Here is a 27,713-nt window from a genome sequence, read left to right as displayed (position 1 = left end):
CGCCGATCAAGCGCGAAGTAGGAGGAGCAAAGAGGAGCTCTAACGACTAGACCCACCAAAGCACGTGAGAGCCACCTCCCGCGCTCATACCCCTGTCGAGAATTCGTCGTGAACGTGGCACCTCTGGGGAGCAATTGGGAGGTGCTGCTAGTCGTTGTGTCGATGAGGTTCAATGTAGCCACTTATTTGCAAGCAAGACGATTCACCTACCTAGTCCAGTTATCTGGTTGCAAAACGGCAGCAAAGGGCGACCAGTTTTTCATCCAGGAAGCTCCTCATCAACGGTGGGCACCGACACCACAGCCAAAAAAAAAACAACGGCCAACATTTTACGCTGAAGAATTCCCTCCATTTAATCCAAGAGGCCAGCAGGCGAGCGGCTGCCCACACCAACGAACCTCCTCCATAGATTCCCACTTGGTCTACCAACAGGCGGCGTTTGCAAGCCGTCTAAAAACAATCTTGAGACAAAATGAGGCCATTTCTGCCATTGCTCACACTGAGCACCGTCGCGCAAGCTCTGTACTTTTACATTGACGGCCACACTGCCAAGTGTTTCTACGAAGAGCTTCCCAAGGACACACTGGTGGTGGGTCACTACAGCGCCGAGGAGTACGACGACCACCGGAAAGCATGGTGGAAGCACGACGGAATTAGTATTTACATCTCGGTAGATGTGAGTTATTATCAATTGCACTTTGTTTTTTTTAAATATTTTAATTATACTTCCATCTTTTACATGTCTTCTAACCCAACCGTGTCTTTTGCGCAGGAAACCTTCGACAACGACCACCGCGTCGTCTCGCAAAAGGGCAGCAGCAGCGGCCGCTTCACCTTTACCGCAGCCGAGTCGGGCGAGCACAAGCTGTGCTTCACGCCATCGTCCAACAGCGGCAACACTGGCTGGCTATCCACCGGCAGCCCGAACGGCGGCATCCGCCTGACGCTCGACCTGGCCATCGGCGAGACCTCTGCGCTCGAGAGCAGCGACAAGGACAAGCTCGAGGACATTGCCACCCGCGTCAAGGATCTCAACATGCGTCTGCAGGACATCCGCAGAGAGCAGGTCTTTCAGAGGGTATGTGTATCCCCCTCCGGCCCCTCTTGGCTTTTGGTTTTGACCTGCCCTCCCAAGACCTGGTCTGGGGAGATTAAGAAGAGGCGCGGGTTCGCTCATGGGTGGCGGGATCAAAGCCCTAAGAATGACAGACGAAAAGCAAAACCGCTAACCACATGACTTAATCTTTTCTCCAGGAACGGGAAGCGGAGTTCCGTGATCAGTCAGAGTCCACAAACGCTCGCGTCGTACGGTGGATGCTCATCCAACTCACCGTTCTCGGCATCACTTGCGCATGGCAGCTGTCACATCTGCGATCATTCTTCATTAAGCAAAAGCTCACATAGGAGATGCATTCTACATGGTGTGGGGGTGGTTGTTGACGATATTAGAAGGGTATTACTTTGGGATCTGGTGGCGACTTGCTTTTTCTGTGCCAGTATATTTATCACAAAAGATGCAAGATTTCTACCTTCCGTAGATGTGAATGGTTATACGAAGATTTATCCACGGAAGCATAAAGATTTACTATCTGTACACATATATGATAAATATCGCACTAAGCAGTCCGGTCCCGGGACTAGTAATGGCGCACTTCAATGCACTACATGATCTTCAACCGGCTTCAGCTGTCAAAAAAAGCATGATCGACATCACCAGCACATGTTCGCACAGAGGTCAATGCCTTTGAAGTCATCGGGGTCCATTACTATCACCATCTATCTATAGACTACTCGGAAGAGTCCGGTCCGCTCAGCTACCTGAACTGACTTCTATCGTTTCTATGTCACAAAGATCGGCAACACTCGCAACCAAAATTGCCTGGTAGGAACAGGACCGTATGGATAAATAATTTCTCGTAAAAGTAGTGTTTTATCTTCTTCTCCTCACCCCCTATTCCGCTTGCTCGCGACAAACTCCATGCTAGTTGCTTCTTCTTTCACCGAAAAGGTTGCTGGACATATTATAGACAAGGAAAGAGAGTGAAAGATGAGCTGTAAGAAACAAAAATAGTTTAGAAAAATCGATGAAAGGAGAGAACTCCCCGAGACCCAATGCAACTAAAAAAATCGAATGGCGAACGTGAATAACAAAGACCCTGCGCCGATGCTGCGCGCCCAACGAAACATATTAACGAACTGTATGCTGCTTGTATGGCTTTCATTTCTTCCGCAATCTCTACAGAAGAGGGTGATTTGTGAGGATGAAAAGGCTTTGCCCCAATTCCATCATCGTCGACATTCAATGTGACAGCAATCGGACTCTGGCCAATCGCATGACATGGAGCAATAGTGCTAGTGAATCCTCGGCTCAGACGCATATTCGGTGCAAGCCGCGCCTTCGGCGAGCATGAAAAATCCGCTGGCGCGCCTAATAAGCTGATGTAGAATTCCCAAAGGGTTCGGCCTATAGTCGACGTTTGGGACGACGCTGTCCGGGGAGGTGGTCGACAGGAAGGATGTGGTTCATTATATCAAACAAGTGAGCCGTCCGGTCACTGAAAAAAAAGAGTGACTCGGCGAAACATGCAAATAGCCGGGACTGTCCAAAAACTGGATCTGCGTATCTGTCCGCTCCGTGACGGGGTTTAAAAATAGACTGACGACCGAGATGTCCCTCAGGCTTGACGGCAGTTCATCCTGGGCAATCTCAAATGAATCATCTAACCGCAGCACAGAACCTTCATGAACTTCTGGAAGCCAGTTGGCTCTGGTTCGGCAGGCCTGCCGTTATTCAGTTGTGGCTGGGTCATGTTGCTCTGCTGGTGCATTGGCCTTTGAGGCAAGTTCTGAGTGCTGTTCTGGAACTGGGCCTGAGTCGACCCAGTCGGAGTCGCCATGTCCCTTAGACCCCCAGCGTTCCCTCTCGACGCCATAATGGCGCCGGGCCCGTTTCGCCGATCTTTCCCTTGGTTCGCCTTGATCGGTGAAGGAGGCGGAGGTTGTGCGGCGTTTAAACGGTCGACTGTAAGGCGTGCTCGAGGGTCCCGTAGGTCGGATGCATGGGCCCCTCGCGAGGCACCATGAAGCTCCATGTTGGAGGCGCCGGGGCGCTGGTTGGGGTTGTGCATCGCCTGCCTGTCCCAGTCGTTCTTCTTGTCCTTGCTGACCTTCATCCAGTCGTATTCGCCGTCTTCGACACCGCCGGATTCCTTCAGCGCCTGGGTGAACAATTCGCGTAGGTAGTCGTAGTCCGGAGTATCTTCGAAACCGAGGTTACGGACATACGTCAGGTACTTCTCAAACTGGATGGGGAATCCTTCGCAAAGCTCCTTGATCGCGGTCGTCTGCTTCTTCTCTCCAATCTTCTCATACTTCTGCTTGTTGGTAGCAGCCTTCAGGCCTTGCCATGGCAGGCCTCCGCGGAGGAAGTACATGAATACGTGACCCAGAGCCTCAAGATCGTCACGGCGTGACTGCTCACGACCCAAGTGAGTGTTGATACTCATGTACCTGGCGGTTCCTGACAAGGATTTCCTCTCCCTGTAGGGGATGTGTTGCTTCGACTTCGGGTCTCTGTATTGCTTGGCCATGCCGAAATCGACGACGTGAATAACGTTCGCCGTCTTGGTGCCTGGCCTTCCAATCAGGAAGTTGTCGGGTTTGATATCGCGGTAAATGAGATTCTTTTCGTGAATCGTCTGGACCCGAGAGAGCTAAAAATAAAGTAACAACTGTCAACCCACAATGTGCCGAATAAGATTGACTGGAATATATGCCTACCATTTGCTTGGCAACCATCACCACCGTCTTGATTGTGAACCTGCGGTTACAGTGGTCGAACAGATCCTCCAACGACGGACCGAGAAGGTCAATCACGAGGATGTTGTGCAGACCCTCCTGTCCGAAGTAGTAAACATTGGGGATTCCCGCTATTGTGGTCTAGTTAGTAGACTGCGTAATACTAAAATGATTCAGACTGGGGATTCTACATACGGCATCCTACAAGAATCTTGTAGGTTCGGTATTCGTCGCGCAATTGGGGAGCATCGCTCTTCCTGGGTTCCTGGAAACCGCGGTACACTCATCGTCAGCAATCGGGACAAGTTTGCCACACGAGCTTTGGTTTGTTGTTGATTGATCGAGTCATTCGAGGTTCAACTTACGAACTTGATGGCCACCTGTTGGTTGTTGAGTAGGTTCGTCCCTTCGAAGATAACGCCAAAAGACCCCTCTCCAATCTTTTTGCCAACCCTGTAGTGCACACCGACGACGTTTGATGAAGATGAGGCCATAGTGAAGGTATGTTAGGGTCCCTTCGGGGACCTGAGTTTTTACAAGGCCAAAAGTATGTCGAGGAGAATGCCTCGGGCCGGGCTGAGTGGTCGTAATCGCTACGTCGGAGGTGTTATCGCGCGTGGTCCTTTGCTGTCGACCTAATCGGTTTCGAATGTCAGCTGCGATGGTAACAGCCGAGGAAAAAAAAAATAACGGTTGCTCAGAGATCGTTCGGTTGGTACATTCCGATTGTACACACGAAATGAATGAATTGATTGACCCAAAATGGCAGCGGGATGAAGAAAACAAAAACACTCAAAATTCAAGTAAACATGGAACAACTGGGGGAATTTGCCAAAAAGTCAAAGTTGGGCGTTGCCCAGGATTTGCTTTGCTTGGGCGGTTGGCGGGTCAGAGATAGACTTACTAACACTGGGGATGAGGCGAAGCCCTCGAGCTTTTGCTTTGCTTCTTTAGCTCGGTGGGTGGTTGAGCCGTCGGTATGGTAGAAGAAAACCTCGACCCACCGAACGAATTGAACGGGCAGGAAATTCGAGCAAAGACAATTGACAATTAAGAATGACCCGAGACTCTAGGCACAGTCACCTCAATCATCGATCAGGATAAAAAAAAAATAAGGGACTGATGGATTGCCTGTTTTGAAAAGGAAAAAAAAAGAAAGACGAAAGTGAAAGGAACCAAATCACGGTCGACAGGCAGCAGCTCACACCACGCGAAGGGTAGCCAGCAGGGTCGGGTCGCGGTGGTGGGTGGGATGGGGAAAGAAAAGAAAGAGGAAAGGAGATCAGAAAGTCGCTGGCTTGTGGACGGACGGGAAGCAAGGCGGGTAACAGGCAGGCAAGAGTTGCATCCAATCTGAACGTTGACTGGAGCACGAACCAGAACGGGCTGCCGGTGGCGGGTCTCCTGGGGGTCTGCCTCCACCCTGAGGCCGGGGGATCCAACGCTAACCACGGGCGTCCTTACTATATACTACTCACTGCGGATGACGGCCAGGGGGGTCGGTCAAGGATATGCACCCTCGAGGTAGCAGCATTCTTTTCCAAGTACGGAGTAATACAGAAAAAGTAGTGGAGAGAACGTACTGATAGCCCTTCTGAGCAAGTGTTGGAATTGGGCATTGTTGGATGCCAGAGAAGATTTGATTTGTGAACGAAATGTCCCTGTCTACCTATGTTTTCCCTTCCTTGGACCAAGCGTATCAGCCCACGAAAATGTCTAGGAGCAAGCTCAACGAACGCGTCCGGCGGGTCTCGGCGGGCTTTCTTTCGTGTTCGGCGGCAGGTGGTTGATGCATCTCTTGTCGTGTCGGTTGGGTTTTCGCTGTTTCTTGTTTAGGTACGGAGTACCTTGTATCTTGGCTGGCTATCTACCTCGTAGGTACCTACCACCTAATTACTGTACGTACCTACTGCGTGCCGTATTCTCTCGCTTGAAGGCTGCGCATTCATTACCTACCTAGGTACATTGGCCTATAGCTAGCACACCGCCGACCGAGGCAAGCGCAAGCGCCCCCGCCTCTCAATCCAGGTTTCAAGTCACCGCTCCCCAGGCCTTATCAGGAACAATGTTTATCGCCCCTTTGGTTCAACGTAGAGATTTTCAGGCACATTGCGCAAGCTGGGCATCGCGCGTTGGTGCTTTGGGTTTGCCCGAGTGCACAATTGTTTCGCTTCCTGTGGCGGGAAACGGAGCCCGCCTAGACCTAGCTCGCTCTCTTTCGCTGACAGGCACCAATACGCCACAAGTTGAGTGGGATACGGGAAAGTAGCTGTGCGACATGGGATACGTAGCGGGCTGTAAAAGCTCAAAAAAGATGGCGTTTTCGTCGTGTACTGACTGACTGTACAAGTCGGACTTCCTCGCATTATCGTCTTATTTTTTTCATTATTATTTTTATTATGTTCCCCCCTTTTTTTATTCTTCGGTTTCTCAATTGCTCCTTTTTTTACTTCTCGTCCCTGACAATCACACCATACTCTAACTGCCAACAGGGTTGAGATGGAACGGCTGAAGGGTACATTACTCTGGAGTCTGTACGATTTGAAGCACGGAAACTTTTGTAGTTTGGCATGCCAAGCTGAAATGTCATCCGCATAAAAGAGTTTGGAAGCTAACCCAAGGCTACCGTTGCATGCAAGCAAAAGGCCCTGCCTGCACTCCTATTTCTTCAGCGAAAGCTCAAACCGGTGGGGGCTGCATTAAATAGGAATGTCCCATCCGTTGCTACTGTCATATTCCATAAAAGCTGAATCAAGGACTTGCTCCTCGCTTTGGGCGTTTTTGATGGGTTATAGTACCCTAGGTAGATCAAAGCAAGGGCTGGAGAAACCCTGGATAATCCCGACATTATTTGATCCGAACGGAACAATGCAGACCGAATCGAAACTCTGGATTGTCTCTACTGCTCTTCACATCCTTCATGCACTTGGCTACCCTGTATTTTATCTGTTCAAGCAAAGTCTGGTTCTTACAAACTGTAGTAAGCGGTACTGTATCCAAGCAAGCCAAGCTAAACTTCAGCACAAACCCAGTAAAAAATCTCTTTTTTTTTTTTTATCTCTCTTTTTCTCCGCCCAGCGCCACGGCATAGAAAGCAGTAGACCGAAATTGGGCAAGATCCGCAATGTCACACGAGGCTTCGCCCCGCGCCCGTCCAGTAAAACTCGACGGTGGCCGCAAGTCTAGAAGATCCAGACTTCCAGACCTTTTGATAGACAAAAGTAGCAAATTAACCGCCCCTGACGCGGTCAGAAAATTCGATGTGCAATATAGGAGTTCGCAGCCAGTCAGCTTCCCATTTCGCCTCCTGGTCCCCAAGGGCCCCCAAGTGCCCTGTTCTCTTTTTTGTCCAAAAAATTTCCACCCTTCAATGCTTTATTAATTTACTGCCCCAAAAAGGCTATTAATACGTCCTCGGCAGCCCCCGATCGCTTATACCTAGGTAGAATATGCACCGGCGCCAAATGCCAGTGTCAAGAGAGTTAAATAATTCCGACTTTGGTCACGATGATTTGGCGCTTGCTAGTCCCGATTAAGCAGTTCTGAAGAACTCAAATGGGTGAGATCAAGAGGCGCGCGCCATAAAAAAGGGCCTCCGGTTTCTTGTCCCGAAAACCCCTGACAGCAAACACGCTCGGCCCCTCACCCCTTCACCGGACCCGACCACTTTCCTGTTTTTGGAATTATGAGCCGTGATAAACAGCGGATCTATTGCTTTTCGGTAAGAAACGAACAAGCAACAGGGCCAAGCTATAGCCACGTATCCCACCCACTAAGCGAAATTCCGCTGGTGACAACCGAAAGAACGTTTAGGATACCACGTCGGGGTTAGGGTTTATTACGGCTGATATGATCTCAAGTCTCATCTGATCTGACTCGTATCTGGGGTAATTAATGACTAGCAATTCCAAGACTTTGACCTTAACTGTCATCGATATTAGACTGCGTCAGATTATATACTTTAATCAAAGCGCAAGGCATCACCGTTTACGTGAGGAAAGCCGTCTCAACACCTCAACTCGATGCCACCTTTGCTAACGGTGAGGTACTTGACCCCTTTGTACGGTGAGGCTGTCAAGCCTTGGCTCCTCTTGGGATCGATCGTTATGCTCTCGACCTTGACACCGCTGGGTAGCCAACCCTTCACCGAGAAGCTGATGGATGCAGAGCTGGGCATCAAGAGCTTGTTCTGAGCCGTTTTTGCATCACTTCCCTCCTCTTCTTTCGCTTTGCCGTCATCCCTCTTCGATTTTTGTGTCGATTCCTCATAAGCGTACTCCCTAAATCCAAACCCCATTGGGTCCTGATAGCCTGCCGCAACAGCCGCCTCCTCATCCTCGGCCGTTTGCTCGCCGACGACCGAACACCGTAGACTGAAGTATGTAGCGCCGGTAGACAGAGCCTTGTTGGGTATTACCCACTCGACCACTCGATCACCCGGACTATACGTAGCGTCACCCTTGCTTGGTCGAATCTCGGGAATATTTCGTACTTCTGCTGGCAAAGGTACTGTGATTTTCAAGTCTTCGAGGAGCGGAGCGGCTGCAGTCCCAGGTTGCGGACCTCCAAAAGCCCTACCTCCGGGGCCGCCTCCCATACCTCCACTGCCGCCTCTTCCAAAACCACTACCTCCAGGCCCAGACATGTCGCTCCCACTACCAGTCACGAATGCGCCAAACACCTTGTTGACGTATGCTCTGACCTCAAAGTCAGACTCTGTCGGGCCCAGTCCAGTCTTGACCTCGATAGTAACCGGCAGCTTCAAATTGTTGGCGGCAATCGAGGCGCTCTTGCCGCTCGAAAAAGGCAACAGATCGACCTCGTAGCTAGCGAGGATAAAGCGCCCATCGGGTGGCACAAAGCTGAGCTCGCCAGGTCGATCACGCCAACGGGCGAGGCGGACGCAGGGATGGAAAACCGGTAGGTCCATAATAGATGCCAAGTTGTGGCGTCCCGATGGGGCTGTCAAAGACATGAGAATATCGGGAACACCAGAGACTTTGCAGGTGAATGCAATCGTGCCGTGAGCGAATGCTGCCAACGGTCTTCCAGAGGGTGCCAGGGTCACCGACAGCGTCTCGACAAGATCGGCATACATTTCATTGCTTGTGTGCCTGACATTAGCCCGCCTCCATGGCAGCGCCGAGGTGGCAGCAGGGCCTCCCCTGCCACCTCCGACTGATGAGTTCGGAAATTGCCCTAGGGCTGAAAGTGCCGGTGATCCGGATCCGGAGCCCATCCCGCCACCTGCACCTGAGCCGACACCGCCAGGAAGGGTCAATCCTCCGAGGAGTTTGCCTAGTAGACCCTCAACCTCAACAAGATCCCGCAGGGCATTGGGCTCGGTGGTAGCCACGATTCCGGCATCGCACATTTCAGTAAGCAACTGGGCGGCTACATCGTAGGCGGATTCGATGCGCTGGGCCGTCAGAGGCGCGCCCAGAAACTCTTCAAAGGCATCGACGACGCGGTGTAGGAACTCGAGCGCGAGTAGCGGCTCTACCTCCCTGGAGGCAGTTGCAAGGAGTAAGACATTGGCATGTGTGAGGGAGAATACAAGTGTCGCTGGATTCGTGTTCGGTAGGTAGATCAAGCTCGGTCGGGGCTCCGGGTGGGAGTCGAGGTAGAGGGGTAGTAGGTGTGCCGCGGAGAGAGGCCGACCGGTGTATGTATGTGACAGAATAGATTTACTAGCATAGAGCTACAGTCAGCTCTCTGGGTGAGTATACGCATGGAGTGCGTAGGCACTTACTGACGCTCGTCGTATATGTGCAGCGCTTCTATGACGGCCGTGCCCGTCATTGTTGGATGGTGTGTGCCGGTGTCTGGGCTTCTTGCTGCGAGTTAGCGGTATTATCCATTGCCCGCGGCTGTGTTGGTTGATTTCGGTTTGACCTTGAGGAGGTCAGCGATCGAAGCAAGTCCCAAGAAATATTTGGGACGAGAAGATGTCGAGTTGTCGAAGCAGTGGCCAGCGGGGAATGGAGGATGACGCTGAGCTACCAGCGGGGAATTCAAGGGCGGTTAATTATGGACCCATGTTGCTTGCGCTTTCTTCCTCACACTGTGAGTTGAGGAAAAGCACTCTGATGAACTAACTGCTCACAAATGCCATGTTTTATACCGAAACTGGACAACGCGTAAAGAAATAAACAACTAGAGAGATGAATGATTTTCACCATCTTATCACACAATAATCTGCATTTTAAGACTCAAATATCTGAACCGATATCAATATGGGCGGCGACAGGATTCCGTCTCTCAGTAGTCTCGACCGACCCGAGAACTACAAAGACCTGCTTAAAGACGAGGCTGATGACTGCCTAGGCTGCAGAATAATAGGTGAGTTGGGCTTTGTCACTATAAAGCAGCATTGTGCACGTTTTCAGTTGGAGATATTGACCAAAAATCATTAATAAAAGGGAGCGGCGCATTTGTCGGCCTGGGAGCGTACAGCTACTTTTCAGGCATGTCGCAGCTAGAGAAGCAGAAAGCTCTGATATTGAAGAGCAAATCTCCCTTCGGAATGCGCAGTCGCAAGTTTGGAATCACCGGGCTGTCTCTGACTCTGGTATATATGGGTATTTGGAGATGGACGCACTGAGAGACGAAAGGTTCCAGGACTGTTTTTGTTGTTTACTCATTGAGGATCAAGCGACATGTGAGAAAAGGGCGACAAACTGCATAGCGATTCTCCCTCGACTTTGTACGATATTGTCTGTATTATAAACTCTCCAACGATTGAACGCATCATGTGTATCAATTACCAAGTGTTGATAGTTTGCATTGAAAGGAGATGTAGCTGTGGTGGTGGCCCCCTTTTTTTCTTTTTTTTTTTTTTTTCTCGACGCGCAACGCGGAACGCTAAGTTTGGTGTTTTCACTGCTGGAGAAGATTGAGCACTGTGAAAATTTTGGCTCATCCTTACTCGGAATTTCTAACCACCAACAACGCAGAGGTGACCAACTTCGCCATAAGGCAACCATAAAAAAAAAGACAAGCCAGTTGATCAACAGCATATACTCAAAATATTAGAAACGACAAAAAACCTGAAGAGGCGGTCAAAAGGGGGTTAAAAAAATCGGGCTGAAAGCGCAGCGCAAATCAGCCCTTGTCTTGAGCTCGGCTCACTCGCAGCAAAGCAACCACAAAATCAACATATAAAACCACATAATCATGCCCATCACAATATCAGCACCAAGGGCGGCGACCCGAAGTCAAAGAATCCCGTCTTCCAGGATGGACGACTCGGATTCGGACTCGGATTCAGACGCGGGCGCACAGCTGGCCATGGCCGGCGGCGAGGGGGACATTGTGACGCCAGGGCAGGTCATCACTGAAGATCCACAATGGATGCGGTACGAACAATCTCGACCTCCTTTCCCTATCCTCTCTTTCCTTCTCAAAAAAGAAAGAAGAGACAAAGAAAAAAAATCGCAATGTAGCAGCTAGAATAAATACGAAACTAACAACCCACCCAAACAGCGGCCACGGCACGTACACCTTCCCGGCGTCGCCAGCCATCATGTCGTCGGTAGCAGGCACGGTCAGCCGGACCAACAAGCTCCTCTCGGTGCGGCCGATGCGGGCGCGCTACACGCCCGAGGTGGGCGACCTGGTGGTGGGCCGCATAGTCGAGGTGCAGGCTCGCCGGTGGCGGGTGGACGTGGGCGGGGTGCAGCTGGCCGCCCTGCCGCTGTCGGCCATCAACCTGCCCGGCGGCATCCTGCGCAAGCGCACCGAGACGGACGAGCTGCAGATCCGCTCCTTCTTCGCCGAGGGCGACCTGCTCGTCGCTGAGGTTCAGCAGCTGTTTGGCGATGGCGGCGCGTCGCTGCACACCCGATCCCTGCGGTACGGCAAGTTGCGCAACGGAGTCTTTGCCGCCGTGTCGGGCACCGGTGGCGGCGGCGTCGTGCGCGCCAGGCGTCAGGTCTGGACCATGGAGATCGCCTCGACCGGCACTTCTGCGACCTGGCAGGACACGCAGCAAAAGACGACATCGTCGTCGTCGCAGAAACCCCCTAGCATCGACGTGGTGCTCGGCGTCAACGGCTACGTCTGGATCAGCAAGCACGTCGAAGATCCCACCGAGGGGGACGGGTCCGCCAACGCCACCGGCACCGGCATCAGCAACATGGAGGAGGCCGTATCGGCGAAAATGTACTCGAGCCAGAACGCCCCCATTGACCCCGTCACCATGCGTGAGATTGTGCGCGTGCGCGGCGTCATTACCGCCCTCGTGGAGAACGGTGTTCGTGTGGACGAGGATATGGTGGAGCGCGCGTACCGCGAGGCTGTTGAAATGGCCCGCGCCTCAGAGGGTGGCGAGGATGACATCTACTTGGGTGGTGAGCGCGGTGCACAGCTGGCTGCTGTCTTGACGGGTAGGTAGTCTTGAAGGGGCCAGAAGTAGATGCGCAACATGATATTGCAGACACTTTCAAGAACGTCATCGTTGCCTCCTATCCTACAAGTGCCTCTCTTAGTATTTGTTGTCTTTGACTGTCCATTTGTTTCGTTCCCACTGATGATGTGCACAGGACAACTACCGTATGTCCGTCAGAGCCATATTAAATACAAAGGCTTTATTAGAAGTTACAGACATGTGGGCCTTGAAATACAATGGACTCTATGGAAATATCATCTAAGCAAAAAAAAGTACACGGGATAGTCTGTTGCGGCCCCAGCTGTGCTGTTTTGAATGGTCACCTGCACTGTATCAAGCTTTCTACGCATACAGTTAGTTAGTCTGCACATTACAATCCAGCAAAGTCACTCAGCTATCACCGGACCGAATTCCAATGTGATCACGAGGCATGCCATCATCGGAGGTTTTGCATAGTCAAAACCTCCGACGTTGCTAGCTAGCATTCGCACATCTATGTCATCTGTTTGCAACACTAACAAAACATGATTCCGATCAAATAAAACGGAGACGAACGACTCCGCCCTGCGACCAAAGGCAGTCCAAAGATATGGCCATCTTTGCATTCCTGTACGGAGTTGGTCCAATCCATACCGCACCATAGACGCCGGATACACCTGACTGCTAGACCGCAGACCGGTGAAAGCAGGTAACAAACGACAAAAAAAGGAGTAAGAACGACTCTTCCGAGATAACGCAGGAATATGGCCATTGGCCGTATTCACTCGTGTGCTAGGTTACCCAGGTATGGAAGAGAAGGAGAAGAGATGGTAGAAACGGCACATCGACTGTCAAGTGAAGAGCAACTTTAGACTTCATCCTCGAGGAACTTGTAGGCGAACTTGAAGTCCGCTTTCCTCCGGTTCATCCTGAAAACCCCACCAAACTCAATTAGCTTCAAACGCAGTAAACATCTAATTTCATACATGATTCGAACTTACCAGGTGCTTTCATAGTCAAAGAAGCGATATGTGCCTTGCTCAAACTCCTCGGTAATGTTCTTGGGCTCCTCGTGGCGTTGGAACCAGGTTTGGTACTGCTTGTGGAAACGCCAGCTTTGCTCCTTGAGCGCCTTGGCAGCTAAATACTGCTGGTAGGTGCCCTGCTTATAGTAGAAGATGTAGAACAGTGTATCCGTGTCCAGCCTGTTGTACAACCGCACATCGCTGAAGATTGGCAACAATTCTTGCGGGTACTCGGATGAAGACTGTACCCTGACCTCTGGTTGGTAGGATGATGGTGCCTCTGCATCCGTTAAATCGGGGAGATTTGCTTGCGAGTGCGACATCGCCCTTAGCGTCGACGTCGAGTTTGCTTGAGCCGGGCGCTTCTTGGACATCTCGTACGAGTCTACGAGGTCTTGAAGAGATGCTGGTAGGTGGTAGATAGATTCCTCCTCTGCTGACTCCTCTTGCGACTGAACTTGTGACTGACCCTTTCCTGACTTTCCCTTGGCCTTTGACTTGACACCATTCGTAACACCGTTGGTATGTGAGGTGGTCGATGAGGGTTGATTTGCCACATCTCCCAAGGCGCCCTTTCTCGGTTTTGAGCTGCTGGCCTTGCCCGCGGCGTCACTAGACTCAGAAGCTGATGTATTTGATGTGGCGGGCGCCTTGCCTGTACTCCTACTTGATGCAGGCTTTGCATTTTCGGTCTTTGCGGGGCTAGCAACTGCAGCCGGTGGTTGCGTTTGCGGTTGAGATGCGGCAGAAACTGCAGGCTGTGCAGCCATAACGATTGGAGAGTTTGCCGCGCTAGCCTTGGCTTGTGATGAGATGGTTGATATAGGAGCAGCTCCCGGTGGTGGGGGAAGCGGTGCAATTCCCACATTGTTCTTATCGCTTGCGGCGGCGGCAGCAGCGGCAGACGCATATTTAAGACCCTCGCCGGCCGGCCTTGTCGGTGCCGGCGCCGGCTTCATCCCGGCACTACTCGATGAACCGTTGCTAATGGTTGGTAGTGGCGTATGCAAGGTCGCTAATGTCGGTAACGGAGACTTCATTTGCGTTGATGGCCTGCGGCCGGCGGCCACTGTTGCCTCTACCGCTGCGGCTCGTGGCTTCGCAGTCGGTGCGGGTGGCGTTGGTCTCGTGTCTTCCAAAGAATCCTCGTGTACCGACTGCGCGTCCTGGGATGAGCCCTTGTCGTTATCTTGGTTCATGCCGTAGGCATCTTCCTCCTCGCCGAGCGCTAAATCGTCGTATAATGTGTCGTCGTCCATGAAGTCGTCCTGCATGCCATCGCTGACATAGTATCGTATGTTCTCCTCAATGTCCGTGACCTGCTCAGTGTCGACCCCGCCATTTTCTAATGACCGCCGAATCAACTCTAGCTTGCCTTGATGCCATTTGTGCCTTTCGATTATTTGCTCGATGTTGGCCATGCGCTCCGCCTTAGCACCTTGTATTTTGCCCTTTTTGACAGTGGCCTGTATTTGCTCCGCCTCGGCCTCAAGCGCCTCGATTTGTAGTTCGAGGGTGTCGATCATGTTTCCAAGGAACTCGCTCGCTTCAGCCTTGGCCTGCTCTTTGGGATCGAGCTTGGCCGCGGCCGAGAGTCCTTCTTTGGAGTAGGCTTTTGTTTTCATAGCCTTCTCGACGGCTTTAAACCTCTCCATTTGCTACATGGGCATCATCACGCATCATCAGTAAACAGGCCTGACTGGGTTTGGCAGTAGGGTCGAGCGCAAAAAAGCGAGCCAGACGATGCCAAAGCTGGAGCCACATTAGTCCCAGGCAGCGACACCTACCGTTTCGATCTTTCTCCTGTTCTCTAGTAATGGGGCCTTGTCCTTGATGTCATTGCTGGCTGCCCACGTTTTTATCTGATCACGCAGACGCTGCAGCTTCTTGATCTCTCTCTTGAGTTGGTCCTCATATTTCTCCTTTTGCGATATGTTACTCGATTGCTCGATCTTCTCGTAGATGGACTCGAATTCGGCAACACCTTCTGCCACCTTCTTGAAGCACTTGTCGACTTCTTGTTGCAGTTTTCGTGCCGCCATCGTTGCTATTGTGACCGGCGAACGGAGGTGCCGGGGATGGTATTCGTAGAGAGGGAGACAGTAGAGGGCCAGTTATGGTTTCGGTTATTTATCGCAAGGCTGCGACGAGGGCGTTGGGTTGAAGGTGGTGGGCGAGTAAGGTGATCCTGATCACTCCCACGATCGCCTGAGGCGCAGGATTGAGTGTCAGCGCGAGGTCAAACGGGCGATAAAGTACCCGTATGGCGAGGTTGGGGACGTGCAAACAGAACGTTGGGAGTTGCAGTTTGTTTGTCAAAAGCCGACTGCCTTATGACGGTATGGTATATGGTTTGGTTTGCATGCATGCGATCCCAGATACCTACCTAGCTCCAACGTCGAGTGGGAACAGCGTTTTGCAAACTGGGACGGACCTCGGACGGTAACAAGATTGCAAAAGTGGAGATCTCAATCAATTACTCACTGCGTACTTACCAGAAATAACGACAAAGGCGACGAATTCAACACGTCGCGCACGGTCGATTGATTCGTTTTTGTTTGGGGGATGCAAAGAATTGATTGCTTCGGTGGGCAAACCACTGTGTTGGCTTGAAGCACTGTTTTGATCCAACTCGCAGGATGAGCTCAGGTCCAAGACTACTGTACAGTTGGACGTCGACTTGCCGTCTCGTGACAGTTGGCCGACGCGCCGCTACCGTCTTTGGCGCGTAAAGTACTTACCGTGGTTGGTCCGTTAGGCGTGCGCAGTCCAGCCGATGTTTGATGCTCAACAACACACCAGAGAATCTGGAATGAGATATGAAGAGGCTTCTCCACAGTCAGATGATTGTTTTATAAAATTGATATAACTCTTAAAGTCTGGTCTTGGAGATTTAGGTAGGATCTCAAGAGGGCTGCACCTAACATTTATTATCATGATGATACTAGCAGCACAGTGGGGATAGAAAAGGCCAACATGGCGTTGGTGGGTCCAAAAGTTGAAAGGCAGGCCAATAAAAACAAGTGTTCTGTCAGATGTGAAAACGCTGTGGGTTCTCACTTCTAGCTAGGATGTAGTTGCTTGCATGTTACGTCGTCCAAGATCCGATCCAAGTTGTATTTTAACAACGCTGGCTTCTCCGTAACATGTATGGCCTTGTCCTCAGCGAACCCAGTCAACCATTACCAAAGTTCATGTACTTTAGCTTTGGGTCAAAAGAAATCCGAGGTGTTTTACCGTGCTTCTTAGGATCCCTTTTCAGTCTTTCCGGTGTGAATTCTGCGGTTCGGAAACGCTGAAACCCGCCGCCATTGGATTCAAAGATTGTCACCCCTTTTCTCGTCACAAATTAGAGAAGCAACTAGACTAGTCTCATCCAGCAAAATGAAAGGTTGGCAAAACCCCCCTATGGAGTACAGGCTCTTTTCCCCAAGTGTATTTGTCATACCTTGTTCTTATGGATTTCATCGTGTCCTTGCGCAGTCATTCTTCAACGGGTGTTATCCGCTTCCGTTACGGTGGACAAGAAGATAGTGTCTTCAATTGGCAAAGGCATCCTCGTCCTGGCGGCTGTGGCCCCTGGAGACACAGAGAAGGAGTGCGAGAGTATGGCCACCAAAGTCCTCAGGATGAGACTCTGGGACGATGACTCCGGTGGTAGAGTGCGTGGTTTCATGGTGTCCCCTGTTTTCTGAAATCTATCTGATGACCTGACGACATGTTACAGTGGAAACTAAACGTGAAAGACATTAATGGCGAGGTGCTCTGTGGTAGGCTTGCATACTCTGGCACCCCCACCTTTTTGTATATTTGCGTTGATATTCTAACAACCGAAAATCATCTTTCACTTACCCAGTATCTCAATTTACACTCCTTGCTTCAACTAAAAAAGGAACCAAGCCGGATTTCCACGGAGCCATGGGAGGAGATGAAGCCAAGCCGCTTTATGATCATTTCTTCCACAAGGTACAGGCCGGATACCAAACAGACCGCGTGAAAGACGGTGTGTTCCAAGCCATGATGGAGGTGGCTTTGGTCAATGACGGCCCTGTAAGTTCAACATAGGCAAAGAGCAGCACCCAACACAAGTAAGCCTACAGTGCATTGACTGACTATATTGTTCAGGTCACACTGGAGATGAATGTCGAGCCGCCAAAGCCTAAAGAACCCTAAAATACAGCAGTGGGCAAGTAAATACAGGGTATGCATGCCCCTTGAACTTCTATGTAGACATTGGTTGAGTGATATATTTCTACGGAGTAGTTCTAGCACTGATCTAGTCTAGTCCACTTTGTAGCTGACTCTGCTTATACCCTTTTGCCTACTGATCTTTCTGACTGTGACCTTTCCACAATCCTTGGTCGTGGGCACATGCGTTCCGCCACAAGGATATACTTCGGATCCAACAATGTTAACAACTCTTATTCTTGTCTTTTCGTCATCAATCACGTCGTCGCTCGGCACATCCTGACCATCCTGATCAACATAGATGCCAATCGCATGCCATACTTCATCTGATGGAAGTAGTCGCTCCAGCTTGCGCTCCCTAAAGTCCGACTTGGTCCACCACTCAATCCTGACCTCGGCGTCCTTGTCGACCAGATCATCCACCGACTGTTGAATATCCGACTTCCACTTCCCTTCAATAACACCCTTGAACTCACATCCGGCAGAGTCTGGGAAATGCGATGCCTTCAACTCGTCAAAACCCTCGATTTTATCTTCGAGGAGGGTACGAGTGGCCGACCCCAGGACATGGCCTGCTGTGTGTAGGCGGGAATAGAGGTGCCGTGTATTCTCATCAACCGCCTGGATCAGCACTGCGCCGGGGTCAATTGAGCTTTCTGCCCCGCCTTGGAACGTGCCAAAATGCAGAACCAGCCCGGGGTTTGAAGCAGACGTCCGTGCTGAGTCTACGTTGAAGATGGCCGTTTCCGGCGAAGAAGCAAGGGCGACTGTGCCAACGTCCGATGGCTGGCCGCCACCTTGTGGATGAAATATTGTGGAGGTGGTGATCAAGGCATACAGAGACGCGGCGTCGCCTTTGTAAAGTGCCCTGTCATCTTCTGGGAGTTTTTCGAATGGCAAAACAGACACCAGGGTGGATTCGTTTTTGTATGTTTGTTGATGCTCAGCGGCGTGGAAGAGCAGTTTAGTGTTGGGCAAGTTCAGCAACGGGCTTAATGTTTGCCCATTAGAGACAGACATTTTCCCTCGATGCTGGGGAATTGAGTATGTCCTTCCTAATGAGAACAGGACTAGGACTCTACGTTTGTTTGCTTGTATTATTGGGACAAATGAACAAAAAGCCCTAGGGATCATGACAGCACCTCTGACACATCACTTATAAGGAGGTTGCCTGGTTGGTAAGCAGCCCGCGCGCGCGCCCTTTTGCGTGTCATTTAGGGAGATAAATGTCCTAACCCTTGAAATCGCGTTGCTTGCGATACCAGGTAACCCCACCGCCCACTTTGGGACCCTCAGCCTGCCCCTCCCTGCTGTCGGCATGGCAGCTATGGTGGGGTCTGAAGCTATGCTCATAGAACCTTCCAGATAGAGCAGCGATTCATCACACCTATCACAGCTGTCAGGGACCTGTTGGTTCCTGGGCTAATAAGACCCAAACTACAATGCTATTGGTAGGTTGAGGAGTGCAAACAAAGAGCTTCTCTTTTTGTTCGTCTGACTGGGTCTTGCAAAAGGCAATCTTGGAGTGCATTCTCAATTCTTCCAGAATCGAGATCGGCCACAACCGTTGGATCCATATAAGCAAGCTTCGCTCCTGTGTATTGTGTACAGTACAGGCCGATCTTCCAGATCGTTTCACACAGAAGTCTGGACATTGTATTATACTCCTTCCTCATCATACTTTACCCCGCGCCTTCTCTTTAACAAAACATTCGTTTGGTCAGTTTTTGCCAACAAACTGCTCCGTCATTCCTGTCACATAAAAAGCACAAGAACCTCAGTCTGTGAATTCCCAGCCCTTCTCTCAAATCTACCCATACATACAGAACGACATAATGTCGGCCGACGAAGCCAGCAAGGCGGCGCGACCCCGCGTCTTCTTTGACATCTCGATCGACGACAAGCCAGCCGGGCGCATCGTCTTCGAGCTCTTCAGCGATGTAGTCCCTAAGACAGCCGAGAACTTCCGCGCCCTGTGTACAGGCGAGAAGGGAATTGGCAAGAGCGGCAAGCCCCTTCACTACAAGGGCTCCAGCTTCCACCGTGTGATCAAGCAGTTCATGATCCAGGGTGGTGACTTTACGGCGGGCAATGGTACCGGCGGCGAGTCCATCTACGGAGAGAAGTTTGACGACGAGAACTTTGAGTTGATGCACGACCGACCCTTCCTCCTCAGCATGGCAAATGCTGGTCCTGGTAAGTAGCGGAACGGCTTTCGCGACCCTCGTGCCCTATGCAAGATGCGCTGCAGTAGACCGGGCCGACATACAGTTTCTTGAATATTAACCCTCCCCTTCTATCCAGGCACCAACGGTTCCCAGTTCTTCGTGACCACGGTCCCAACCCCACATCTCGACAAGAAGCACGTCGTGTTCGGTCAGGTCCTGTCAGGCAAGTCGGTTGTGCGCCAGATAGAGAACCTCACGACGCACGCGGGCGACAAGCCCGTCAAGTCGGCGACGATCGCCGACTGCGGTGAGCTGCCCGCCGACGCCGTCATAGGAGATGCGGCCAAGGAGGCAGACAAGTACGGCGACAAGTACGAGGACTTCCCCGAGGACGACGAGGGCGGCCCCCTGGACGTCGCCCGCGTCATCACCATCGCCTCGGACTGCAAGACGTTTGGCAACAGCGCCTTCAAGGCTGGCGACCACGCCACCGCTCTGAGCAAGTACCAAAAGGGCATCCGGTACCTCAACGAGGAGCCCGAGCGCGACCAGGAGGACGTCCCAGCCGACGTTAAGGAGAAGCTGGCCGCTCTGCGCTTCACCCTGAACAACAACGCCGCCCTCATGAACCTCAAGCTCGAGTCGTGGGAGGACGCCAAGAACGCCGCCTCGTCCGCGCTGGCCGTCAAGTCGGCATCTGACGCCGAGCGCGCCAAGGCCCTGTACCGACGTGGTCTTGCCTACATCAGGCTGAAGGATGAGGACGCCGCCATAAAGGACCTGGAGGAAGCCAAGAAGCTGGCTCCGGCAGATGCTGCGGTTGTCAAGGAGCTTGACCAGGTCAAGAAGGCGGCTGCGGCTCGTGCCGCCAAGGAGAAGGCTGCTTACAAGAAGTTTTTCTCGTAGAGGGACGAATTTCCATGCAAGAGAGAAGGATGGCCAGGAGGTTTTTTTCTTATGCCCTGTTTGGTCTGACGATTTTTCGATACGGACTTCTTTGATCTTTGATTTTTTTTTGGCGCAAGAAAAGCAAAGTAATACGAATCAGCTGGAGTCACGAGGTGGTTTTTTTTTTGTTGTTACTGGTGGATTCTTTTCAACTCTTTTTTTTTTCGTTTTTTTTTCTTCATTGGGCGGGCGTCATTGGGCGGGCGTCTCGGTTATCAATGCATATAACTAGGGAAATCAAATACCACATGGCCAAATTCCAAATCTCCCGTCAAAATATGAGCTCTGTCTTCTCTCAAGTAAGTTATTGGTTTGTGGTTGTTTGTGTATACAAGACTTGATGCTATATTAGCTCGCTCATCTTTTTCAAACCCCCAAGAATAATGTGTTTTTGAACGCAACAGGCTTATTAAGTACTCTGTTGATCGTTTTCTTATCCATCTGGATTCTTAGCCCAAAAAAAAACCCCTCGCCACATCCAAAAGAAAATGCCGTGACATGCTATGACGCGACATTGTAATTGAAGGAGAAATAATAGATAAAAAAAAAAAAGAATAAAAGAACCTCAGAAGCCAAAGTTTCTAGAGGTCTTGCTGCTTGCACTGGTATCTCTAATCCCATTCCTGATCCTTTCGTAATCCCTATCCCGATGTCCATCCCGACCACGATCGGGCTTTTCCTTATATTGTTGATGATACTGATTTGAATGATGTCGCTGGTCCTTGGCATCCCTATCCTTTCCCCCAGCGTCCGGACTTGTCGTCCGTGATTTCTTGATCAGCCCGCTCAGGAATTTCCGAGCCTGCCTCCCGTTGCGTAAACCACGGATGGTATTGTGGCCCAGCGACGTCAAGGACTGACCGCCTGAGGAAGCCGACCCGAGCGCCGTCGAAGACACGTCGGACCCATAGCTGATTTGCCGGCCCCAGCGGTCCCGACTGGCACTGCGGCTGCCGCCAAGAAGCAGGCCGTCGCCGGGATGCCCGTCCGAACCCGAAGACCCTGGCGGACGGACTGGCGGTGCGTCATGATCTGCCCACATAGCAACATGAGCGGGACCGGGACTGTTGCTGAGGTGGACATACTCCATGGCAGCATCTAGGTAAGGGTCGTCTGCATGTGAAGCCGTCTCAGCAAGGCGTAGGCCATCCACACGGGCAGAACACTCATCCGACCGTTTCGATAGGGCCGAACACTCTTGATCGAACCTGAGCAACTCGCCTTCGAGGTCCTCACTTCTGGAATTTCCTGCATTTCCCCTAGGGGGTGATCCCGCCGAAGATGATCGTCGGGCCTCCGTCCACAGCTTGATAAGAGCAGCAAAGTTGCGGGGCATGTCGATGAGATATGGGAGTGATGGGAGACCCTCCCGGGCAGTAGTAGGCAGGCGAGAAGCGATGGTGTTCGGTGTCGAATAAGACGGGGGCAGGATTGGGTTCGACCTCTCTGCTGGAACTGAGCAGATGGAGTCAATAAAGTCCTTCACCGACTGGCGATGAGACGCAATGAACTTGTTCATCGGTTCCAGCCAAGTCTCTTTCCTGCCGATTGTTGAGAGATTTGCCATGGCTTGCAGCCCCTTGGCGATTAGAGTGAGCGTTCTCTGCGCCCGTGGCCGGGGGAGATCCCGCAACAGACCGTTCAACTTGGGGTTCAGTATCGCAGGACAGATGAATCGCAGGAAGAGGAAGCCCGAGACGCTGGTGTAGGATACCGTGCGCAAGAAGTCCCCGTATCGATCCTCGGCGACTGCTCGAACATACTTCAGAATCTGTCTCAGCTCAGATGGAAACTTGGAGGTCGAAGTAGCTATGCACTCCCAGATCTCTGTGGTGTACTGTATCAGCTGTCTCCAGTGTGTTTGCAAGTCCTCTCCAGGTTGAAGTTTTCCTGGGTCCACCTCGCAGTTCGCATTGATCTCGTTGATCTCAAAGATCTTCTCGCGCAAGACCTCAATGAGAAATTCATTGCCCAGGCGGCGCATGTGGAATTCCAGGGCTTGCGTGAGCAGCGAGTTACCACGGAACAGCAGGTTCGCCTCACCAGCAAGCGACTTGCTCATGTCGCGCACCAGTTGCTCTCTGTCACTGGCCGACTCGAACGACTCGTTTGACTTGAGACGTCTGCCGAAGCGAAACTTCTTCATGGAGCCCTGGTTCCCGATGCCATCAATTTCGTCCTCGACCAAAGTCATTAGCCATTCGCTAGTAGTGCCTGACACTTGGAAGATGTTGAGAAATATCTCAGCCAGACGGCGGAGGTTCCCTGGCAGGGCGCTTGAGATCTGCACGGTGAGCCCCGAACTGAAGTTATGGAGCAGATCTGATAGTGGATTATACTCCCTGGCCCGGAGCACAGCGAGTTCTTCATGGTGGACCTTTGCAAACAAGGAACCGATCGACTGCTGCTGGCTGTCGTATATTTGGAACCACTCTTCATGGTCCTTTCCTGGGACGAGGTTGGTCAAAGGAATGTCTACCGAGCCGCACATGACCTCCAGAATGTTGCCCGTCTTCGCCATACCCAGAGATGCCTGGAGCTGATGGCCTGCGCTATCCAGGTTTCCATCCTGTCTCTTGAGAACCACTGAGAGATAAGGCAGAGCAGCTGGCAGGTCGGCGAACTCGCAATCGTCTCGCCAGAATGGATTGTTAGTGTCCGTCTTTGTCGTCGTTCGCGCCCGGACTTCTCCATCCAGAATCACCTCGGCCAGGTAGTTCCCAACCATCAGGTCCGTCGGCTCGCTCTTGATGCACTTGTCATTTCTATCATGTTTCTCGTGCTTTTCATGCCTTTCGTGCTTTTCATACCTCTCTTGAGGCGGCGGCGGCGGCGACTCGACAATCTTCGGTTTCAGTTTGGCCTCTGTCACCTTGAGTGAGATTGTCTTCTCTATCCTGAACACCTCGGTTCCCTCATATTCGGTCTCGAGATCGGTGATCTCCAAAACCTGCCTTGGATCTAAGGGGTCCAGTGCATATATGTCCGGTACCATAAACGTCCTTAGAAGCACGTACCAGACCTCGAACAGCACCCTGGAATCCAGCGCCAGGTACACGGGCCTGAAGATTGAAAGCTGCGTCGAGGTGGATGAGTAAATTGGAAATATGGCCAAGCAAAAGTCTTCGTCGAGAACCGATCTGTCAAGCTGCTGCACGGCACAACGCGACAGCTGCGGAAGCTCAATCACAGACAAGATGGTAACGTCGTTCTCCGTCATGAGCTTGAACTCGCCATTGTCCTGCAAGATGCAAGATACCCTCCTCCACATGGTCTGACTGGACTGCAAATCTCTCGTCGACGGGCGTTTCACTATTCCCCTAGGAGTGTTGGCCGTGCCTTTGTCCCATAGGTTTACCTTGCCAACCTTGATGATGGCACCGTCTTTGGATCTGTGTGACGACGTCCTCCTCTTGTACTCTGGGCGTTCCTGCGTAGGTGTTGTGCTGTTTCTTATGCTTGGAGGCTTTACGCTGCCGGGTCTAAGCTGCTGCCACGATAGCAACGCAGCCAACCACAGGTCGAATTCTTCCGGGGCAAAAGGCCGTATTGTAATGTCGGAACCTGCAAGAATATTTGTGACTTCAAGACATGGGCCATCTCTGTCTGGCCGCTCAACCGGTAAGATCCGACAGCCTCGCAGGTCTGGTACGATGGCGATGTGAAATGGGCCATTGTCGCCCGAGTCAAACATCAGACTGCCCTTTTCCTCTTCAATGTATCCTATACCGCTGTACCACGGACCCTCCACGTCCTCCCCTCGATACTCAATTTCACCCCTCATCCGACCGCACAAATTCCTCATGAGCAGAAGTACATTGTTCGCATTGGCCGTTGGGATTGGCAGGGGCAACGAGTCGACCGACGGCGGAGGCGAGACCAGGGGCGACGTGGGCCTTGAAGTGGTTCGCTTCACCAGTCTCCGACCGGCCGACTTGGCAGGTATTGGTATTTGCGGCTCCGGAGACAGGGTCGGCGATGCGTTGTTTGTGTGATAAATCATACTGTCCGATGCGTTTGGCCCGGGCCTCATTAACGGTGGACTGCGCAGGTTCTCGGTAGAAACGGACATGGGCACGCCCGAGGATACGGACGCGACCCGCTGCCGTTCGGGAGCGTGAGAAATTTGCTGGCGAAAGACTGAGGCGCCATCGAGCGTATGCGTACGGGGACGAAAAGCGGCCTGTCGACCGGGTGGGCTCGTCGCTGGCGAGGCCCCACTGGCGGGGTCGGAAACGTTATCTGTGAAGACCCTGCCCTGCCGCCGCCCGCCCCCGCTGCCGTTGCTACTAGTCGATTTAGATCTTGGTGAAGATTGTAATGAAACAGGCGGGGCGCCGCGCGAAGGACGCGGTAACGGGCTGGCGGTCGTGTGACTACCGCCCGTTTCCCTCATCCCGCCCGTCCTAGATCCAGGGCTGTCATATGTTCCAGTTCGCGGGTCGACGGGCTCGGGCGTAACTGCGCGAATGGTCCCGGCGGTTCCAGGATTGATGTTTATTCGAAGAGCACCGCCAGTCGGCTTCTTCTCCAGGGTACTTGCTGGTTGCTGGGACCTAGCGGGGTCGGTTTGTACCGACAAAATCGGTATGCCACTGGTGGACTGTTTCGGGGATGTAGGCTGCGACGCGATGGATGATGGCGTTGAACGGTGCGATCTCGGGGGTATCGGCGGGGGTGCCGGCTCGTGCTCGCTACCATCACCGCTGCCGCCCGTGCTGCCCCCTCGTCCGTCCCTCGCACCCATTGGCAAAGTCGCAGCACTACTCAGACCGGGTGTCAGTCGTATGCACGGCGTTTATTTGGTGCATCGAGTAATCGGACGTGGCACAGCAGGCAAGGTACTGATCAAATATTTGGCAAAGCAAATTCGCCAAGACAGGAGATCAACCGAGCCTTTGGAAGCCTTTGGACAGGCACAGGACGTGAGGTGTGTGTGGATGCGTCCGAGTCTCGTCCGATGTTTGGAAAGCCTAGGTGGGATGCAGACCTTCTCTTATTGTGTCTGCAACGATCTGATTAGGTCCTCAAGTTATCGAAGAGGGAAATACCCATCGTGGCATGTCGTCTGGCTCCCTTTTCAGGTACGTCGGGGTTCGCTTGAAAGGAGGGTCGCAAATCCGCGCTTGGGAGGGATTTGAGGGGAACGAGGACCGCGAGTCGGTCGCAACGCGTGATGGGCAATTTGGGTAGATAAGGCAGGTTTGTTGAGGATTTACGATTGAAAATTAGGCTGCAGAAGGAGACAGATGACAGTTAGCAATCAGTCAGTCACAAAAGAGACGCAGGTGACAGCATCCAAGCACGAGCACCGTCCAAGAAAAGTCCTGGCGGTCTGTGAAGGGAACATGGCTGACCAGCTAGCGGCTAGTGAGGTTTGGCTCAGACTCACTTCCTGTATGCCTAAACTGTAGTGAGTACAGTCTGAGTGCAATCCAGTGCAGGAACGAAAACGTAAATAATAACCGTCGCGTGTGGCTTCTTTTGTTGGGTTGTTTGATTAATTACACGTCGGCCGGTTTTCTGCAGTCGTCTTCCCAGGTCGAGGGGACCCCAAAAAAAATGCGAGAATTGAAGATGGACGTTTATGGTACTAGGCTCCTATGTAGGTTTGTAGTAGTACCGGTAGGTAGGTATACTGTAGTTCCGCCCGAGACAGGTGCGGAGATTTCGATTGGGTCTCCCTGTTTCTCGGCTAAGGTGGTAGTGGTTGGTAGAGTTGCTAGTTCTAGTAGCATTCGTAAGTCCTGTATCATTTCTTTCAGGTATGAGGGAGTCCGAAGGACGCGTGCAGACTGGACTACAGCAATTCAAAAAAACATCCAGTCGGAGATTTTCTTGTCAGTGATTTTGCCCTTTTTTTTTTCTCCTCTCCTTTTTTTTATTATTTTTTCTCCTTACTCCTTTCCCTTCTTGTCGAACCCCTGAACAGGTACGCAAAAGCCAGTGGAAAGTAAATGTACCAGTCCCAAAAGGTGCTTCCAGGGATTTCGTTGTTATGAATTGGGGACGACCAAATTGCCCTTTTCGAGCTTGTGCTCACATTGGGACGCTGGTACGAAGGGATTGATGATTTGCAACCTCTAAAAATGGGGTTATATACTAGGGATATTCCTTGCGATCGGCACGACGGGGGCGGCAAGACGCACAACATCCGACCGCCGCGGGCGCCGTGCGCGGGGAACAAAAGAGAAGAGGAGTCACTTAGTCTGTTTGATGTTGTGTTTGTTTTGTGGGCTACCTTATTTTCTCTGCGGGACTTGGCATCCTGCAACCTCGAATTTTTATTCTGCCACTCTCCACCGTCGTCTCTAAACTTTTCTTTTCTTTGCTGAGCTACTCTCCGCAAATTTCCCATTTGTTCCACGTGCCTGTTGCTTTGTTTCCTTTTGCTTTTTCCGCTCCTTGTTTGTTTGCTTGTTTGCTTACTTGCTTGCATAAGGTACCTAGGCAGTAAATCAACCGCGGCACTTTTGACTAATTTTGACTGATAGGTGGTAATTTGAGCTGGGAGTAACTGCTACCTACCGCCTTCAACGTTGTGACCCCATCCACAATCGTCAGGCTCCACCTCGTTAACCGGTACGGTACCTCTTTAACTGGGATAATTACGAAGTGCAAGTACTTACGAGGTAGTATTAAGGCAAACAAATCTTGGCATCCCATCCACACACTTCTCTACCAAAGACCTTCAAAAACCGGTAAGGCGGGAACCGTGAGATACATGCCTAGGTAGGTAGGTAAATTGGGCAGACTGCTACGTGGGAAGTCGTGATGCCGCGGCTGGGTGTACCACCTTTGGACCAGGACTTGGTCGGACATTATTACCTAGGCAGGGGTGGTCCAGAGACTGGATGGAATTCAATGTCTTTGGTTCGTCTTGACAAGCACCCATCCTTGACGAATCGGAATTACCGCCAAGTGAGAACAAAAGCAACAACAAACGCACATGAGACCAAGAAAAAATTCAGGTTTGATTTTAAATCTTCAGCTCAAAATGCTATATCTGCGCTGTTTTAATGAGACTTTGTTGCGGGAGAATGTTCGACGCGGCACGGGCGCACTCTTGCAATAAAAAGAGAAAAAAAAAAAAATGAACCTTGCCTCGCTGCCCCATTCATTAAATTGAGTCAATCCTACGTGCCCACAATACAGCCTATTAGGTGATCCTACAACGTGCTGTTGTTTACCAACCCACCAAGGTCAGTTCAACCCAGA

The 27,713-nt window shown here is 51.7% G+C and overlaps 11 protein-coding genes across 11 annotated transcripts; 5 read left to right on the top strand and 6 right to left on the bottom strand.

The window, feature by feature from the left end:
* The first annotated feature begins 160 nt into the window (after nt 1–160).
* Nucleotides 161–1,635, top strand: PgNI_03484 (uncharacterized protein). The gene is made up of 3 exons (XM_031123538.1): nt 161–676; nt 773–1,078; nt 1,255–1,635. Exons 1-3 carry the CDS (start codon nt 473–475, stop codon nt 1,402–1,404), a joined length of 660 nt encoding a protein of 219 aa, XP_030985397.1. The 5' UTR covers nt 161–472; the 3' UTR covers nt 1,405–1,635.
* Nucleotides 1,636–1,758: 123 nt separating this feature from the next.
* PgNI_03483 (uncharacterized protein) lies at nt 1,759–5,460 on the bottom strand. Its single transcript, XM_031123537.1, has 5 exons — nt 4,703–5,460; nt 4,164–4,433; nt 3,994–4,063; nt 3,781–3,929; nt 1,759–3,713 (listed from the first exon to the last, which is right to left on the bottom strand). The coding sequence occupies exons 2-5, from the start codon at nt 4,290–4,292 to the stop codon at nt 2,721–2,723; spliced, it is 1,341 nt and encodes a 446-aa protein (XP_030985392.1). The 5' UTR covers nt 4,293–4,433; nt 4,703–5,460; the 3' UTR covers nt 1,759–2,720.
* Nucleotides 5,461–7,689: 2,229 nt separating this feature from the next.
* On the bottom strand, nt 7,690–9,730 carry PgNI_03482 (uncharacterized protein). The gene is made up of 2 exons (XM_031123536.1): nt 9,551–9,730; nt 7,690–9,488 (listed from the first exon to the last, which is right to left on the bottom strand). Exons 1-2 carry the CDS (start codon nt 9,598–9,600, stop codon nt 7,805–7,807), a joined length of 1,734 nt encoding a protein of 577 aa, XP_030985391.1. The 5' UTR covers nt 9,601–9,730; the 3' UTR covers nt 7,690–7,804.
* Nucleotides 9,731–9,896: 166 nt separating this feature from the next.
* On the top strand, nt 9,897–10,681 carry PgNI_03481 (uncharacterized protein). The gene is made up of 2 exons (XM_031123535.1): nt 9,897–10,140; nt 10,221–10,681. The coding sequence occupies exons 1-2, from the start codon at nt 10,035–10,037 to the stop codon at nt 10,400–10,402; spliced, it is 288 nt and encodes a 95-aa protein (XP_030985394.1). The 5' UTR covers nt 9,897–10,034; the 3' UTR covers nt 10,403–10,681.
* A 79-nt stretch (nt 10,682–10,760) lies between these two features.
* Nucleotides 10,761–12,244, top strand: PgNI_03480 (uncharacterized protein). The gene is made up of 2 exons (XM_031123534.1): nt 10,761–11,156; nt 11,284–12,244. The coding sequence occupies exons 1-2, from the start codon at nt 10,975–10,977 to the stop codon at nt 12,191–12,193; spliced, it is 1,092 nt and encodes a 363-aa protein (XP_030985393.1). The 5' UTR covers nt 10,761–10,974; the 3' UTR covers nt 12,194–12,244.
* A 406-nt stretch (nt 12,245–12,650) lies between these two features.
* On the bottom strand, nt 12,651–16,033 carry PgNI_03479 (uncharacterized protein). Its single transcript, XM_031123533.1, has 5 exons — nt 15,933–16,033; nt 15,578–15,808; nt 14,979–15,399; nt 13,168–14,849; nt 12,651–13,095 (listed from the first exon to the last, which is right to left on the bottom strand). The coding sequence occupies exons 3-5, from the start codon at nt 15,231–15,233 to the stop codon at nt 13,035–13,037; spliced, it is 1,998 nt and encodes a 665-aa protein (XP_030984104.1). The 5' UTR covers nt 15,234–15,399; nt 15,578–15,808; nt 15,933–16,033; the 3' UTR covers nt 12,651–13,034.
* Nucleotides 16,034–16,338: 305 nt separating this feature from the next.
* PgNI_03477 (uncharacterized protein) lies at nt 16,339–18,472 on the top strand. The gene is made up of 5 exons (XM_031123531.1): nt 16,339–16,582; nt 16,675–16,853; nt 16,919–16,961; nt 17,048–17,241; nt 17,317–18,472. The coding sequence occupies exons 1-5, from the start codon at nt 16,576–16,578 to the stop codon at nt 17,362–17,364; spliced, it is 471 nt and encodes a 156-aa protein (XP_030984106.1). The 5' UTR covers nt 16,339–16,575; the 3' UTR covers nt 17,365–18,472.
* Nucleotides 17,473–18,399, bottom strand: PgNI_03478 (uncharacterized protein; the record flags this gene model as incomplete). The annotated part of the gene is made up of 1 exon (XM_031123532.1): nt 17,473–18,399. The coding sequence occupies one exon, from the start codon at nt 18,397–18,399 to the stop codon at nt 17,473–17,475; it is 927 nt and encodes a 308-aa protein (XP_030984105.1).
* Nucleotides 18,473–19,214: 742 nt separating the features above from the next.
* PgNI_03476 (uncharacterized protein) lies at nt 19,215–20,752 on the top strand (the record flags this gene model as incomplete). Its single annotated transcript, XM_031123530.1, has 2 exons — nt 19,215–19,575; nt 19,684–20,752. The coding sequence occupies 2 exons, from the start codon at nt 19,215–19,217 to the stop codon at nt 20,451–20,453; spliced, it is 1,131 nt and encodes a 376-aa protein (XP_030984107.1). The 3' UTR covers nt 20,454–20,752.
* Nucleotides 20,753–21,060: 308 nt separating this feature from the next.
* PgNI_03475 (uncharacterized protein) lies at nt 21,061–25,242 on the bottom strand (the record flags this gene model as incomplete). The annotated part of the gene is made up of 1 exon (XM_031123529.1): nt 21,061–25,242. The coding sequence occupies one exon, from the start codon at nt 25,240–25,242 to the stop codon at nt 21,061–21,063; it is 4,182 nt and encodes a 1,393-aa protein (XP_030984108.1).
* An 854-nt stretch (nt 25,243–26,096) lies between these two features.
* Nucleotides 26,097–27,317, bottom strand: PgNI_03474 (uncharacterized protein; the record flags this gene model as incomplete). The annotated part of the gene is made up of 4 exons (XM_031123528.1): nt 26,097–26,223; nt 26,645–26,763; nt 27,024–27,088; nt 27,185–27,317. The coding sequence occupies 4 exons, from the start codon at nt 27,315–27,317 to the stop codon at nt 26,097–26,099; spliced, it is 444 nt and encodes a 147-aa protein (XP_030984109.1).
* Nucleotides 27,318–27,713: the final 396 nt, after the last annotated feature.

The sequence above is a fragment of the Pyricularia grisea genome (genome assembly GCF_004355905.1).
Source record: "Pyricularia grisea strain NI907 chromosome Unknown Pyricularia_grisea_NI907_Scaffold_2, whole genome shotgun sequence".
In the NCBI taxonomy this organism is placed as follows: domain Eukaryota; kingdom Fungi; phylum Ascomycota; class Sordariomycetes; order Magnaporthales; family Pyriculariaceae; genus Pyricularia; species Pyricularia grisea.
Note: the sequence above shows the minus strand (reverse complement) of the source record. Positions and strands in the feature narration are given on the sequence as shown.